Consider the following 13,268-nt stretch of genomic DNA (forward strand, 5'->3'; position numbering starts at 1 on the left):
ATAGTAAGTTTTTTGAAAAACTGCCTATTATAAAAAGTTGGTGTGACATAAAATGTAGATCTTATTAAGATCAACAACTTTCAGTTGCAGTATTTTTTATATGGTGAATATTTAAAAACATGCAAGGAAAGAGTAATTTTTGCCTGTGTAGTGTGTATTGTCATAAAGATGCATTTGAAAAAAATATGTGTAGTCCATTAGAATACTTGTTTCCAAGTTTTCTTTCATGTACAGTAAAGGTCCAAATAGCAGCTCAGGTTATTATTTACTGTCCCTGATCTAGTACCAGCTACATCTTGAGTGCAGGTTCATGTTTAAGCCCAAATATATTAATAAATATATAACATGTTACTTTGGAAGTTTGTTTTAAATAAAAATGTCTACTTTTTAATTGTAAAACATTTAAAACATTCTAGTTTAAAATAATAATTGATTTGTCATATCAAATACTGTTATCATCACAATCATTTATTAGAGTTTCAGATGTTAAATAAAGATTTGAAAAACAAGTTATTAATATATTATGTTTCACAGTTATTAATTTACTTTTAATAGGCACAAATTAAGAATATTTATAAAGATATATATATCTCTCATTGTAAGTAGGAACTCCGTGATCATAGTCATGACATCCAGAATGTTGTATTACAGTGTTGAGATTATGGACTGAAATCCTGCTCAGATGGATGTGTATGTGTTTCTCATTACCATCAGTCATCATACTCTGTACCATAATTCTGAGTTCTGTCATGTGCTAGGATTCCCATGCAGAGAAAATACTTACCTACAAAAAGAATTCTGTAAGGTAAAAGAAATTGTGAACACACAGAAGCGTTCATGGGGTTTATGACCATTCATTAGATAGCTACATAACCCTGACATCCAGAAAAGTGTAATCATAAAAGTTTACAAATTCTTTGGAAATGATTCCCAGGAATGTGTAAATTTGGTGAAAAATATTCTGGGAAACATAGACCTGAATTGTAAAAATGCTATCAGATGTTTATTGGTAGATACAGAACTTGTTATTTTGTGTTAAGTCAGTTTTCACTGTGAATGTCAATGTTACAGTGGCACAACATTACAGAACTGCTCCCTGGAGCACCATGAATTCAGCAGTAACCAAGTGCTGACATTCAGCCATGCAGGTGTTGGATGTGGGACGTACTTGTGTCCATTCCCTGAGGGCAGTAACAAGGAAGTCACATGCCTCTACACATCAGGTGTGTTGGCGTGCAGGGTAGCATGGGGAGTGGACAACAACAAGCATGGAGGGAGGGATGGGAAGATACTTGCACCTCCAGAGAAGTATTGGACCAAGGAACAGAGGTTGGTGAACCTTTACTAATTAACAATCTGAACAAACGACTGAATAACTGACTGACTAACTCTTGGTAATAGAACCTTTGATTTATGAACTGCCAAAGTTAGTAATAGACATGACCCTGAACCAGTCAGTTGAGTTCACACTTTCTTTATTTATTTCTCTAAATTGTATTTTAATATCATTCTGTCATTGCCATTTTGGTATTCCAAGTTGCTTCTCTCCAAGAGATTTCCTCATCAAAATTTCCTATGCTTCTCTTTTTTCTACCATCTGAGCATTGTTACCTCCTTTATTAGATTTCTCCTTATACTGTTCCTACCACAGATTTCAGTATTTTCAACATCTTGGAACATCTCTCTCATTTCGGGTCATGCTAATTTTCTTGTACTATTTATTAGAATAAATTAATAATATGCTGCCTCTATTTCTATTCTCTATGTGCTCTGACCATCTGTTTCTGTATTCTTTGACCCTTTCATTTAGACATTGTATATTTCATTGCTTTTGTATGTTTGTATTTTTTGAATATCCTGTCACTGCTAAGTTATTGGTCTTGACTCCTTTATCTCTCATTGTAGTAGTACAGGTATCAATTCTTCTTCTTTTTCCGGTTTAACAATGTTTTCTACATTTTCTGGTACCTTTTACGGGTCCCCAACGTTTTAGTTGGCTTGATCTATGGACATTCGGTAGGACTTCTTGGACGAGGGATCGGCCCATCGCAAGGCCTCTACCTATACACAGGACAGCACAACACAGAAAAACATCCATGGCATGAGTGGGATTCGAACCCACGGTCCCCACGACCAAGTGGCACAAGACCCACGCCTCAGACCGCGCGGCCCCGGTATCAATTCTGTCTAATCCATTGTCACTGGTATTGTTTTATAAATTTTAATTGTATCCATTCTTATTTCCCTCTGCAGTGTGTTATATTGTTCCACTCATATTATTAAATTTGTATGACTTATATTCAGATTTCCAAGATAAATTAAGAATAGCTGAGACATTTAGTAACCATCTACTCTGTGTCTGGGTTCACGTCCAGAATAGTCTCTGTGGGATGTGTGGTGGACAATTTGACAATGTCTCTGCAAATTCCTTCATCATTGTTCCATTTGTTTATATTCTCAGGTTATAATCATTAGTGGTACTATTTAGTACAAACAGAACTGTGTAACTATAAACTCAGTATGTGTTATAACAACCTGGTCGTTATTACTAGTTTGATTCTTAGGTTATTTAACTCTTTCACTGTTAGTGCAAATATGTTTCTGTTTGGTGTGCATTAGCCAGTAATACACATATTGTGAGTGCAGTGTTTTGTCATTACACGTTTCACTACAGTGTTTTTACATTCACTTACTTACTCCATGGAGCCGGTCCTTCCTTAGAAGCCAACAATCACTCGGCCACTCAAGAAATTCACAACCTTTTATGGAATGTTCTTACGTTTAAAATGTAAGAAAATCTACTGTGACCAGCCTAATTACATCAATATACTGACTGAGAGTAAAGAGAGATTAATATTTCAGAATGTCCTACACTACCTTAGTAAAAGTTTTATTAATTCTATTTTAACTTCAGAGATTGTATAGTGTTAAATGAGACTGATAAGGTTCATGAATGGAAAGTAGATGAGGAATAGGAAGGGTTGGTCATGGCCTGTTCAAGGTATTATCCTCATATTTGCGTGGAGAAACAATAATATTCCAAAAACCCATAGGCAGAACACCTGGTAACCCATCCAAGTTTTGAACCAAGTACCCTCTGAATTATATATACCTGCTTTGTGTTGCTATTGGTGTTGTGGATTGTGGTCTTCTGGGTTGTTATGCCATTGGTTCCAACATTCTGGAACTTGAACTGTAGGCGACATGTTCCACCAAAACATTGTTAACCACATAAAATATTACAACACAGAAGACCACATCAACAAATTCACCACCGTGACAGCCTTAGATCTCAGACATTAGAATTTTGTTGTATGACCTGCACAGGGACAGTTGTACAGACCTGATGGCAATGCTTGATGAAGAAGGCGTGATGGACATAGAGAAGTTACGGGAGTGGGCTGAGACGTCACAGCTTGACCCAAATGACCCCAGAAATGCTTCTTTCTTCTACTTAATTAAGGTAATGAAAATATATTTTCTTCCCTTATCCTGAGCCCCATGGTTGTTTAGGATTGTATTTAACCCTTTTCAGATTTATATTACTGTTTTTACATAAATCATTCATCAATCTAAATTCTTTATGTCCATAAATTATTCAGGAAGAAGATTTTCCTAGTGTTATTGCATAGATTTGATGCTTTGCAGAATGCAGGTGTGGGGTTCAGCACAGAACCAAACTATTTTCGCTTAGATCCACTGCAGGCTGAGTTTGATTTCTGCAAAATGGATGATTTGGTTGCAAACTCTCGCCTGCGGTTATTACAGCTGCGGGACCAGAGGGAACCTGAGTTTCGTGGACTTTGTGTTCCACTTCGAGAGAAAGAGATACCAAAGGATATGTTTAAGGTAAGGCAAATTTAGAAAAAGAGGTTTATGAAATCAAATTTAGCTTACCTGTTTTTGGGGAAGAAACTGGCTTTCCTACTTGTTTCTTCATAGTTTTCAAGAAAATATTAGGAGAGTACCAGTACCTTAAGGTGGAGTACAGCTGCTTTGTTTCTAATTTTTTGCAGTGAAACCAGTCACAGTAACACAGTTTCATTAAACATAATCAGCATTATTGTCAGTCATCATAATTAATAATCTTCATATTATTATAAATTTCACTCTCATTCATAACCATTCATGACATCAGTTGCCGTATTAGTGTTGGATGGCTTATATTTAAAACCAAAACACAGGGGATAATTATATTTAAACTAGAAAGAATGACTGCCTACAGATAGGAATATAGTACAATAATAATACTAGAAACATCACATGGAAATTATTGAAATTATGATCCTTTAACCTATGTTGGCTCCAAAATTTGTTGTGGATCTGTTCATGTATTCAGAGGTTTCTTGAATCTAATTTTCCTTGAAAATACATTTTCACATTCTTTTATCATGGTTATCTAACCATGTCTCCCATCTTTTATTCTTATATTAAGTTCAAGGGCTGTTTGTCATACATTTATTTTGTTGTCTTTCCAATAATATTGTTCCATTTTTATTATTATTATCATCATCATCATCATCATCATCATCATCAAATTGTCAAGGAGTTGGACCACTTATTAACTCATTATTCCTCAGTTGTTTACTTAGACTCTTCAGTATTCATCTCATGAATTTTATTTTGGTACACTTTGGTTTCTTGTCCAAGTTTTACTGATGAAAGAATGGCTAGTGTTGTACATATATTTTAATCCTTGTTTCTGTATCATCTTATGGTTTGTATCCATCAGGTGTATGAGAAACGGTTAACATATACAGATTCACAGTTGGAGTCTCTGTCCTCTGATCCATTGGAATTACATCGGGACTGGGGCCAGAAGTTCCTGCAGAAAGTAAGACAGAGGGTATTGAAGCAGTGTCACCTAGCTCAGCAGCATCGTCAACTGCAGGACATTGTCATGGAAGACCAAGTCCCAGACATAGGGTAAATCAGACAAAACCAGGTGTAACTGTTAAATAAAACTGAAAAAGTTTTTGCTTGAGTCTGTTGAAAGCATTATAGTTTTATGTGGTCTTTGTAAAAAGTGTATAAAATGAAGTATAATGGGTAGATTGTGTGTGCCCATCTGTGTATCTGTGATATTTTCCTCCAAAACTATTGAACAGATTTCAGTGAAATTTGATATTGGAAGTGAGCACTTAGAATTTTCAGGTAAATTTAGTTTTGTTTTATATTAATCTGCAAGATCTCCTAATTTATATGAAGTTGAAATCAAACATCAGATTTCTCAAGAACAGCTCATTATGCAAAGAACTGACATAAAATTTGACATAAAAATGGATCCCATTGAGACTGTTTATCCACTGTATTTAATGACATGTGAATAGAGAGAAATTCAGGTAGCCCTCGATTTACGCTGGGATGTGTTCCTGGATGAACCGGTGTAATCGGAATTGGTGTAAATTGGAGCGATTTTATAATGTAAATCAGTGGGAAGTTGATGGCGTAATGAAGCGGCGTTAGTTCTCTGACGAAGTCCCTGGTTAAGGATCGTCATGTTGTTTAAAGAAGGCATGTAGTGTGGACTGTCGTGATTTCTTCTTTCTTTCTTTCTTTCAAAATTTCACGATAGGGCCTCATGGCCTCAATTGCATAAGAACAAACCCGCATAAGCAAAAGTTTGCATTTCACAAACAACTTTTACCTATTCATCGATCTCATTGGAGCAAATTTGCGTTAACGAAAAATACAAAATTGCAGAGATGACTATTTATAATTTTTATTGAAAATCAGCGATGTAAGAATTACGATTTAGTATAAGAAGCAGTATGAGAAACATTGTAAAACGTTATAAATAATAGTAAAATATATTTTTTTCGCTTTTTGACTTTCTGGTTACAAAATTGGCGTTATTCTGAATCGTCGCAAATCGGACCGGCGCAAATTGAGGGCTACCTGTATAATTTATGTCTCTATATGTCATATCTTTACATTATTTATTTGTGGTTTGTTTAATAACAGTCAGTTACTTGGGGTATATAGTATCAAATTATAGTATGATTAATGAATAATGAAATGGAAGGGGCATAAAAGGAAGTGGATTTGGCCTAAGGTACTGTCCCATCATTTTCCTGGAGGAACTGAGGAAAATTATGAGAAATCTCAGTCAGGATAGTTAGTCTGTGGGCCAAGATTTGAAGCTGAGGCCTTCTGAATATGAAGCAGGAGTGCTAACCACTCGGTCACAATGTTTGGTATTAATTTTACAGTTGATCAGGTTTGTCCCAGTAGAAACTATTACTGTTTACAGTAAAGTAGTACCTGTATTAATCAGTTTTGTCAACATCAGAATCTTATTCTGTTCAAAGTAGCACCTGTATTTCTGATTGCCTGTGTCAGGAAGTATTTATGCATGCAGTAGATGGTTGTTAAGACTATTAAGGTATGAGGAATAGTACATTATTTATTTATGGTGTGGTGGAACTAGTCTGTCTGTAACATACAGTATGCTTTGCTAGTTGGTGTAATAGGTCTGTTTATAGCACTGGAAAAGTTAAACCAGAAGCTCTGGAAATCAGACAGATCAGTAGGGTTCTTGTCCAAGCAGCCATCAAGCAACCTTTACTCACACAGGACTCTTGGATTGACTTTTATTAAATGGCTACAACCCAAGAGACCTCTGCGACCTACAAGGAAGGAAAGGAAGAAGATCACAATGCAGAATGTGGCAGGTCAAGAAGTTAAGATCATTGTGAACGTGATCCATGCATTTGAAGTTCCTGTGAGGAAGGATGTGGACGCAGTTGGAGGAGGACAGCAGGCCTTTCGATTCTCAATGGTTCCTGTGCGTCCATTTGTGGAGGTCTCATTTCAAGGAGTCAGTGTCAGGACAACAACTGCAGAAGGTGCCAACCCTACCTGGAATCAAGATTTACAGTTGTCTTTAAAGTAAGTTAGCATTTGTATATGTAACCTAATATGGTTCCAAATATAATTCTTATAGTGTGTTTGAAAACTTGTAAAATATAACTAGCGTACATATTAAAATTTCACATTTTAAAATTTGTAAATTATAGGTGTAAATGTTGAAAGCAGTTTTTCCATCATATCTATTGATGTTCCAAGTTACTGTTTTCTGTGGGTTGATATCCCATAGAATATTGGGATGTGGAAACTTTCCAACCTTCCTAACCCTTCAAGCCATCTTATTTTCTATTTTCTGATTTGTGTAATAATATCAGCTATTTTTAATATCTTTATGTGTGAAATTTACTTATCATCAAGCAGTTGGTATCCGACTACTTCTGTCAGAAAACACCTTGTTAATGCTTCTGTTCTACTTTCTGTATTTTTGTCAGCCTTCAACATTCTGATGTGTATAACAGAGCTTTGACCTGGACATTTTATTCTGCTTGAAGTGTTTCTGAGGGATTATAAAGATTGGGAAGGCAGGGAATTGTAAGATGGTTAGAGTCAGAAAGTCCAGTTTTGTTATTCTTGTGAATTATTAAATTATTTATGGCCAGAAATCACATAGAATTGTGATGAAAAAAAATAAATAAAAATAATTACAAATCACAGGTCTCCAAATGGTGACTACTCCCCAGGCAGTCTTCAGTCAATTCAGGACAACTTGTATCTTCATCTGTTTGATGAGATTGTAGTTGACTTGTTGGAAGATGATCGAATGAGGGAGACCAACATCCATCAACGACTTGAACGCAACTGGCTGGGGAGCCTACAAATTCCATTCTCCACTCTCTACTTTAACTCAAGGGTAGGTAAATATAAATGTCATAATGTTGGACATTTGCAAGAAAGTTCATCACTCCACAATAGACATAAACAGACTTTCAAAATACACCAGAACTGTAGTTTGTGTCAGTGTTTGTTTCCTGGTTTTACCTATTTTCCTAGAACCCCGCTTGTTAACCACTTTTTTCCCCATTAAACACCCACAGAATGTCAGCCATGTAGGCAGATACAGACTGAGCAAACCTGGTTTTACATCTTTCCTCTTAACCGTTTTCCTAACTAATGGTCCTTCTTCATTGGACAGCACTGTGCTCGGCTGCTCAACCAATCATGGCCTTTACCTCCCAACCAAACTCCTACTGTGTGACCCATATAATAGCTTCCCTTCCCTTCACCACACACTCATTCTGTAAATGGAAACTGCAGTGTTTGCTGAAACACTGGAACAGCTTCAGCACTCAGTGCAGATAAACTATAGGTGTTATGCACCATGATGCCATTTTGTATTGGTATTAAGTTTCTGAGGTACAATAATCTGCATCTATATTCTCAACAAATCCCAGTACAGTGTCAGGGTTGTAAAGTTTATTATCTCATCTAATTTGAGACAGAATTATGGGGTTTGTTGTAAAATATTTATTATTTGGTTTTATAATTATGTAGTTGGTTGCCGGTCACAGTGGCTGCGCGGTCTGAGGCGTGGGCCTTGTGCCGCCTGGACACTGGGATTGTGGATTTGAATCCCACTCAAGGCATGGATGTTTGTCCGCATCTTTCTGTGTTGTGCTGTCCTGTGTACAAATAGAGGCCTTGTGATGGGCTGATCACTAGTCTAAGGAGTCCTACCAAATGTTTAAATAGATCAAGCAACCTCCAAAAAAGAGAGGATAAAGCAGATCCTGCCAAAGCGGGACAAATGCTAAATAAAAAGAAGAAGTTATGTAGTTGGTTAGTTGATTGGTTAGTTAGTGAGACATATAATTAGTTATTTTATTTGGTAATTAATGTAGTTGGTTACTGAGTTTTGAATATAAATGCCTACATGTATTTAGTCTGTTACAGTCATGAGATTCTTTTGACAGTAGTGCATCCAATTATGTTACAGATTGAGGGAACATTTAAACTTTACTCTCCACCTGTCTTGCTGGGCTATGAAAAGGAGTCACATCATCGTGAGTTCAGTGGTCTCACCATTCTAGGAGACACTCAACAGGTCTTACCTCCAAGAGATGCAACATTCCTTAGCCTCTTCATCACAGTTCAGCCTGCTTTGAACCCTCCAGAGCCCTTCAAGGTTAAGTATTGATATTGTGATGTTGGGACACTATTGACTATTGCTATGGGCACTATGTCAACCCTGATTTATTTGTAATAAGCAAGAATCTAGAAGGTAAGCTTTCTGGAAGGTTCCCCTTTCAGTAGATTCTACTGCCCCCCAGGGAGGAGAATACAGCATCTGGAACATTCTGTGGTAGTCACACCTACAGTCCGCGCCCACTAGCCAGGGAGGGGAGTTAGGTGGCCCCTCTCCTCCAGCGCGAGACTTTGACTCTTACAGTGCCACGTTACAATACTAAAACAGTGTGAATAGGACAAGTACCATACTGTAGAGATAAAGCTGGACAGCTGGACTGTGCTTAAGATGTGATGCATGGTTGATAAATGTTTAGTTCTTTTAGTAATTTTATTGGCCATCCATTCTGTGAGATCCATTTAATCACCATGTACACCAAGTACCATGGTTGATTAGATTGATTACAGAAAGTTAATGAAGTCTCATTGTTGATTGAAATTAATGATCTGTATCCAGCATGTCCATCATTTGGCATTGGTGCATGTAGATATGTAATAGAAAATAAACTTTTCATTCATAAATAATTAAAGTAATCAAATTCAAAATTAATATATATTACACAAAAGCTTGATGCTAATTTTTTCATTCCAACCCTTTGGAGGTTAAAAACTTAATGTAAACAATGTTGTGAAAGGTAGCTGTGTTCTTATCTTGTGTTTTTTTGTCATTGTACAGATAGCTTCTTTTTGTATTAGTGGAATTGGGTGGGATCAAATGCAGAATACTTTGAATTTTGTGTTCAGTTCACTAGACCACATCACCAGTTCCAATTACAAAATGTAGTAAATATATTCCAGATAATGGATAACATCCAATATATTTATAGTATTATTAATTAGTCAGTGGCATAAACTTTTAATAGAGAACAGTTCTTAAACTCATCACTAGATGGAGGTTGAGTGATGAGCTTCATGCTGTGACAAACTTAACCTCCTAGGAAAAAATTTGTAGTCTCATTGAAGAGTAGATTAAATGGATTCCAGTACAAGGGCAGAGAAGAGGATAATTTTAGTGCCCTTGCTGGGAATCAAATCAAGCCTCTTGATTGTAGTAAGTTAGTGCACTGACTGAGTTGTCATGATGTGAATCAGGCATATCCTTTTTGTAAGTTATGTGAAGGCAATGCTTTTGTCAGGCATTTCAATTGAATTTTGATCTCTGGTAATCATTCTCGGGAAGGTTTATATTGAACCTTGATCTCTAGTAATTATCCTTGGGAAGTCTTATATTCAACCTCACTTGAAAATGAATTTGTGTTCTGGTAGGAAAAGTTAGAGAGCAGTGAGTTGGCATTCATGGAGGAACACCTGGAAAATTGGGAGTCACAGGTGGCTAAACAGGTTCCTCACAGAAAAGTGAAGACACTAGTCATTGACATCAGTGGGAAATCTGTCTGTGTCACCAGGTTTTTTCAGCCCCTTGCTCCTCCAGGTAAATAAACATGAGTTTGTATCTTGCCTTACTTAATGATGCATTCTCACCTAGTTAGTTTGCATGATGTTGAATGGCAGGATGACTGTGAATTATGAATGAAACGGATGTGAAAGGTATGTGTCATGGTTGGTTTTAAGGCACTAAACTATTGTTTGCGTATAGGATCTGAGGAAAACCACGATGAACAACACAGTCAGGATGTGTTGCCTCTGAGTTTATAGTTGAAACTTGTATGTACAAAGTATATGGCAGGACTACATACAAATTACATAATAAAGTTTAATGCATATTTTTCTTGTGAGGTGACAAAATTTTTAAACTTGACAACTATTGTTCTAGAACTCAACATACAGCTAATAAATACCTGAGTGTGATGTTATATGATAACCCTGCTATTGAATTGTGCATACCTGTCTATTATTCGTCTCCCAATTTAGGTATGGAAAGAATTATGAAAGAAATTAATTTTTTCATTTTCATGGGTCTCAGTACAAGCATTGTACCACTGGAAGCCACCTCATCTTGTATAATTCTTGCTAGTTTTACCATATAGTTTGAAACATTTCCATTAAAAGAATGCATCATAACTTCTTCCCAGAACTTGTATTGGAATTTTAAAACAAAATGGCATTTATGTGAAGTAACTGGTGAATTATTGTAATTTGACATAAAGTTTATATGGTGGTATATTAAAAACACATCCATTGCTAGTATTGATTGTGTTAAAATGTGTAATATCTAACTATTCAGAACCCTCAGATGTACCATACCAATGGCAAATTCTGTTAATGCTTGTGTTACATATTATGAGTTCAAGTCATTATTATGTATTCTTTGCTCAATGTGCATGACATGAATGCATGAAAGGTTGATCATATCTGTCTATCCATCTGTTTCTGTCTGCGTGATTCAACTTAAGAACTGCTGGATGGATTTGGATGAAATGTGGTATGGGGTTCGATCTCCAATGGGGGCAGAGGATTTTTCCTCTAGGCTGTGCATCCAGACTGGTTCTGGGGCCCACCCAGCCTCCTATCCAATGGTACTGGGGTCCTTTCTGGGAGTAAAGTATGGCCAGGGCATGATGCTGACCACTCACCCCGATCTAGAGCCGAGGTCAAGAATGAGTAGGAGCTCCCCCCCCCCCCCCCCCCCCCCCCCGCGCCTACATTATCTATAGTGGGACAGCTTTTTTGCTTTACTCCCTGAAATAGTACTTTTCAGTTTCCTGCAATTGGTAATACAAACATGGTGGTAGAAAAACTTGTCAGATGGGATCGACGCTGTTACCACTTGCAATAGGTAAGGTTATAGGTTTTTGAAAAATACATAACTTTGGTACAGTAATTTTGTAAAATAATAACATGGTGGCCAAAGGGAAAAAAATTTGATTTGACCGTGATCCCAAGCATTTGAGTCCAATGTGCTACTGTGGAGCTAAGGGACCTTGTGATGTGTCCATATTGAGTTACAGTATAACATATGATTTGTATAGTTAGAAACTAAAGTAAGTAATGTAGTCTTTTATTAATAATTGTTCTTTGAAAATTATTTCAGCTAGGAGCCTTCAGAATTCAGAATTTGCAAAGAATGCTTATGTGTATTCCAGTATAGATTATACCTTTGAAATGTATTTTGCATTATTTCAGTCCTGCTAGAAGGAGAGTCTATAACAGAGGAAATGGCTGCCCGCTTTGTGTCAAAGATACCTAAGATAAGTGGCAGCATTCTGTTCCCGGGGCTGTTTGACATCTGGCTTACGAGTGATGTAAGTGAACTTACAATTGCAGTGTGTGCATGTCTGTCCATGTGCATGACGTCATATTTGTCATGCTTATTTCTGACAAACTCTGAGTTAAGTCAGTGTCATTTCAGGGTGACGACATTATCAGTCCAAGGGTTAAGTTGAAGTTTGTTAGGTTATGTTGGGTTGGGTTAATTTAGGTTGTGTTCGAGTGGTTTTGGTCTAGTCTCTTTGTGTGTGTATATGTATAAAAAATTGTTTGCAGTTTATGTTTTAGTGACTGTGTATTTTGTATGATGGATTATGGTTTCAGTAATGGCATTGGATGGCAGAATGTTCTCTTTAGTAAAAGCTGGTACCATTAGGCAGCTTTTAAAAGTACTTATAATATGAGTAATTAAAACATTTAAGGTCATTAAGACTATATATTATTTTTCTAGCAAATTCTGCATCTATTATCTGGAGACTCTGAGGATCATGCTGTGTTACTCTGCTGTTTCTTGATGTACCTTGGTAAGACAGCCTGGCTGCTGCTTGGTGTAGGGATTCCTCATGGACGAACTGCATATGTCCTCACAAGGGAAAAAGAGCAACACAACATCAGCTACTGGTTGTGGGACCCTGTCTCTGGCCAGAAGTACAGCATTCAGGACAGCTTTTGTCCACTGCAGAAAGTGTTTTGTCTTATTAATGATGAGAATGTGAGTGTTTGCTTTTCCTGTTTCTGATGCCAGAAAATTGTGTTGAATAAGCACTTACAAGCAGCTAACAAGGGAGGTTCCTCCACCTCAATATTGAGAGTTGGGTTAATAATTCCTCATTGCAAATTTTATTTGGAAAACTTATAGGGAAGAGGCCAATAGGATATAGGATAAGGCTCCACAAGGAATAGGATATGAAGGTGTGAAGTGGATTTAGCATGATCAAATTACAGTTCATTGGTGGTCCTTTATGAACCTGGTGATGAACCTTCAGGCTCTATGAAAGCAGGAAATTTTTGAACAGCTGATTGACATCTGCCAACTACTCAAGACTGCT

The 13,268-nt window shown here is 36.8% G+C and overlaps 1 protein-coding gene across 2 annotated transcripts in view; it reads left to right on the forward strand.

Moving 5' to 3' along the window:
• The window catches only part of Cc2d2a (Coiled-coil and C2 domain containing 2A), a 45,841-nt gene that overhangs the window by 25,182 nt on the left and 7,391 nt on the right, over positions 1–13,268 (forward strand). For both annotated transcript variants that reach the window (XM_022064344.2, XM_022064345.2), the window contains exons 14-23: positions 1,072–1,329; positions 3,328–3,463; positions 3,649–3,849; positions 4,733–4,926; positions 6,577–6,891; positions 7,525–7,720; positions 8,804–8,992; positions 10,318–10,483; positions 12,136–12,254; positions 12,671–12,931. In XM_022064344.2, the coding sequence (XP_021920036.2) occupies positions 1,072–1,329; positions 3,328–3,463; positions 3,649–3,849; positions 4,733–4,926; positions 6,577–6,891; positions 7,525–7,720; positions 8,804–8,992; positions 10,318–10,483; positions 12,136–12,254; positions 12,671–12,931 (2,035 nt within the window). The remainder of the gene's footprint in view (positions 1–1,071; positions 1,330–3,327; positions 3,464–3,648; positions 3,850–4,732; positions 4,927–6,576; positions 6,892–7,524; positions 7,721–8,803; positions 8,993–10,317; positions 10,484–12,135; positions 12,255–12,670; positions 12,932–13,268) is intronic.

The sequence above is a fragment of the Zootermopsis nevadensis genome, unplaced genomic scaffold, assembly GCF_977971745.1.
Source record: "Zootermopsis nevadensis isolate Lab colony 2312 unplaced genomic scaffold, Znev_1.0 Znev_ptg000028l, whole genome shotgun sequence".
NCBI lineage: Eukaryota > Metazoa > Arthropoda > Insecta > Blattodea > Termopsidae > Zootermopsis > Zootermopsis nevadensis.